The sequence below is a fragment of the Beta vulgaris genome, chromosome 4, assembly GCF_026745355.1.
Source record: "Beta vulgaris subsp. vulgaris cultivar EL10 chromosome 4, EL10.2, whole genome shotgun sequence".
NCBI lineage: Eukaryota > Viridiplantae > Streptophyta > Magnoliopsida > Caryophyllales > Amaranthaceae > Beta > Beta vulgaris.
This window is the reverse complement of record NC_079205.1, coordinates 57,727,640-57,730,677: the sequence shown is the minus strand read 5'-3', so window position 1 is coordinate 57,730,677 and position 3,038 is coordinate 57,727,640. Positions and strand designations below refer to the sequence as shown.

Below are 3,038 nucleotides of genomic sequence, written 5' to 3'. Positions count from 1 at the left end.
GCTAAGATGTCGGGGGATGCGAGGGAGGTGATGGGCTTAGGGCTGGGAGGGTGGGGATGGTCGTGGTGGGGTGTTTGCCGGCGGGTTGAGAGGGAGGAGGGGGGTTCGCGGGGGATGCGAGAGGGAAGGGGGGTTGCCGGGGATGCGAGGGGGGAGGGTGGGTCGCCGGGGATGCGAGGGGGGAGAAAGATAAAGGGTCCGGGAAAAAATGGCGAAAATCTGATGGTCGACACCGAAAAATCAAGGTCAACGCCGGATTCCGGCAAGTGGTGGCTTCCAACAAAAAAAAAGAACCAAAAAGGTGGCTAATTAACCAATTTTTTTAAAAAGGTGGTTTCTCACAAAAAAAAAAATGATTATAAAAGGTGGTTTCTGACAAATTTTTTAAGATAGCATAAACATATAATAATTAATACTCGATAATATATAGTACTCTATAACTCGAAAATTCAATGGATCATACACATACTGTTAGAGTAGAAGCTAAGAAGTCACAAGAACATCATTTTACATGGGTCATTATAATTACTCATAAATGTTTGAATTAAACGAATTATGAAAAGGAAATAAAGTTTATAGTTGTCTATGCCATGATTACATGAAGTAGCACTCAAGTGGACTATTGGTATGATTTTGTGCATACATTTGTTGCACAATATATCTGGTCTCATTTTTCCTAACCACCAAACCAACAATACCTCCATGAAGTTGTAAAAAATCCCAACTTCTCTTGTTCAAATTATTCAATTAGCAAAAAATTTGATTACTTGCATAATCTTCTTTTCTCATGCATGCTTAGTAGGTTAAATTGCTGTACTGGTCATTACTTTTAGACATAGTTCCTCCCTGAGTTCTGTCTCCTCCATTTTCACTAAGCCATTTTCTCACTATCCATTTTAAGTAAACACCCCTTTTTTTTAAGGTTAACCATAATAATTATACAATATTATCTCCTTCATAGTTGATCTTCCCTCTATACTACAATATGACCCTTTATTCCATGCATTCTTGGACCAAGGTTACATTATTCTTATTAGCTTTACTATCCATTTTTGCTAGATCTGTATCTTCGACCTCAAGAAGGGCGCTTGTTCAAGGGAAACCTAGTGAAATAGGGTTTCGGGTTACCCTTAAACACGTCGATCATGGTATGAATTATACCAAATTGGAACGTATTCAACGAGGTATCAATCGGTCAAAGTCTAGAGTACAAAGGTTAAATGCAATGGTATTGGCTTCAAATTTGGGCACGTATGATGTTGAATCCAAAATTCATCCAGGTAACGGTGAGTTCTTAATGAATATAGCTATCGGAACTCCCCCTAAATTGTATTCAGCAATAATGGATACGGGTAGTGATTTAGTTTGGACCCAATGTAAGCCTTGCGAGGAGTGTTTTGATCAATCCACACCCATATTTGATCCTTCTCAATCATCCACTTTTTCTAAAATATCTTGTTCTAGTGACCTTTGTCAAGCTCTACCTACATCTACATGCCAAGACAATGGGTGTCAATATTTGTACACTTATGGGGACTACTCCTCAACCCAAGGGATCCTAGCCACTGAGACGTTTACATTCGGGTCGGACTCGGACAAAGTCTCGGTCCCAACCATTGGGTTCGGTTGTGGTGAGGACAATGAGGGCAATGGATTTGACCAAGGCGCGGGCTTAATTGGGTTGGGTCGAGGCCCGTTATCCTTAGTATCACAATTAAATGAGCCTAAATTCTCATATTGCTTAACCTCAATTGATGGGTCCAAAACTAGCACACTATTGATGGGATCCCTAGCTAATACCAACTCTACATTATCAACTACAAACTCTAAATCATCAAAAGTAGTAACCACCTCACTACTCAAAAACCCATCACAATCCTCATTCTATTACCTAAACCTTGAAGGAATTAGTGTAGGAAAAACTCATTTACCAATTAACAAAGACATTTTTTCCCTTAATGATGATGGTACTGGTGGGATTATTATTGACTCAGGAACTACAATTACATACTTAGAGAAAAGTGCATTTGAGCAAGTGAAGAAAGCATTTACATCACAAATGAACCTTCCATTGGATGATTCGGGCTCGGCCGGGCTTGATCTATGCTTCAAAATGCCTAAAGGTACAACAAGTTTAGAGGTCCCAAAATTTGTTTTCCATTTTAAGGAGGCAGATTTGGACTTACCTAGTGAAAATTACATGATTGGAGATACAAACATGGGAATTTTATGTTTAGCAATGGGGAAATCAAGTGGAATGTCAATTTTTGGTAATGTTCAACAACAAAATATGATGGTGGTTCATGATCTTGCAAAAGAGACCATTTCTTTCATTCCTACTCAATGTGATGCATTATGATTATCAATCATCAATCATCATGCATGATCATGCACCTTGTAATAATAACTTTAGCTCATCTCGTTGTTGTTCGTTCATTTTTTTTTTCCTTCTTTTTGTAGTGTACATGAAAAAATGTGTTTCATCAAATTGCTACCTTGTTTTAGAGTTATTATTGTTTCCATATATGTCAATTAGTCTTTCCTCTCTTCACTTATTAATGAATTTATCTCTTTAAGTTACTCGTTACATATACATACTTGTAATTATAGTCCACTCGATTCAAAAAAACAAAGTTATTAAAATCGCGATTCAAATATTAAAATTTTACAATTTCTTTTGACTAGCGAAAATCTCGCAAATTAAAAGCTTCTTTAGGTTTGTTTTAGTTTGGGGTATTAACATTAGGTTGTACTTCCTCTTTTAATTAATGTACAATCTCTCGTTTTTAAAAAAAAAAGCAAGTGAGAGAGAGTTTTTTTTACTTCAACCTTCAATTCCGAGAATATTTATAGTACACCTGGGTGTACCATGCTCATGGTACACCCAAGACTATTTTCTACAAATTAATGAGCAAAATGAGCGAATGAGCAAATGAGCAAAATAAACAAATGAGCAAACATTTTTACTCATTTAAGAAAATGAGCAAACACTTTTATTACAAAATGAGCAAAATGCCCATATGAGCAAATTTAGTGTC

General features: G+C 37.0%; 1 protein-coding gene across 1 annotated transcript; it reads left to right on the top strand.

The window, feature by feature from the left end:
- Positions 1-585: 585 nt before the first annotated feature.
- On the top strand, positions 586-2,609 carry LOC104890524 (aspartic proteinase nepenthesin-1). The gene has a single exon (XM_010676040.4). The coding sequence runs from the start codon at positions 986-988 to the stop codon at positions 2,357-2,359; it is 1,374 nt and encodes a 457-aa protein (XP_010674342.1). The 5' UTR covers positions 586-985; the 3' UTR covers positions 2,360-2,609.
- The last annotated feature ends 429 nt before the right edge of the window (positions 2,610-3,038 follow it).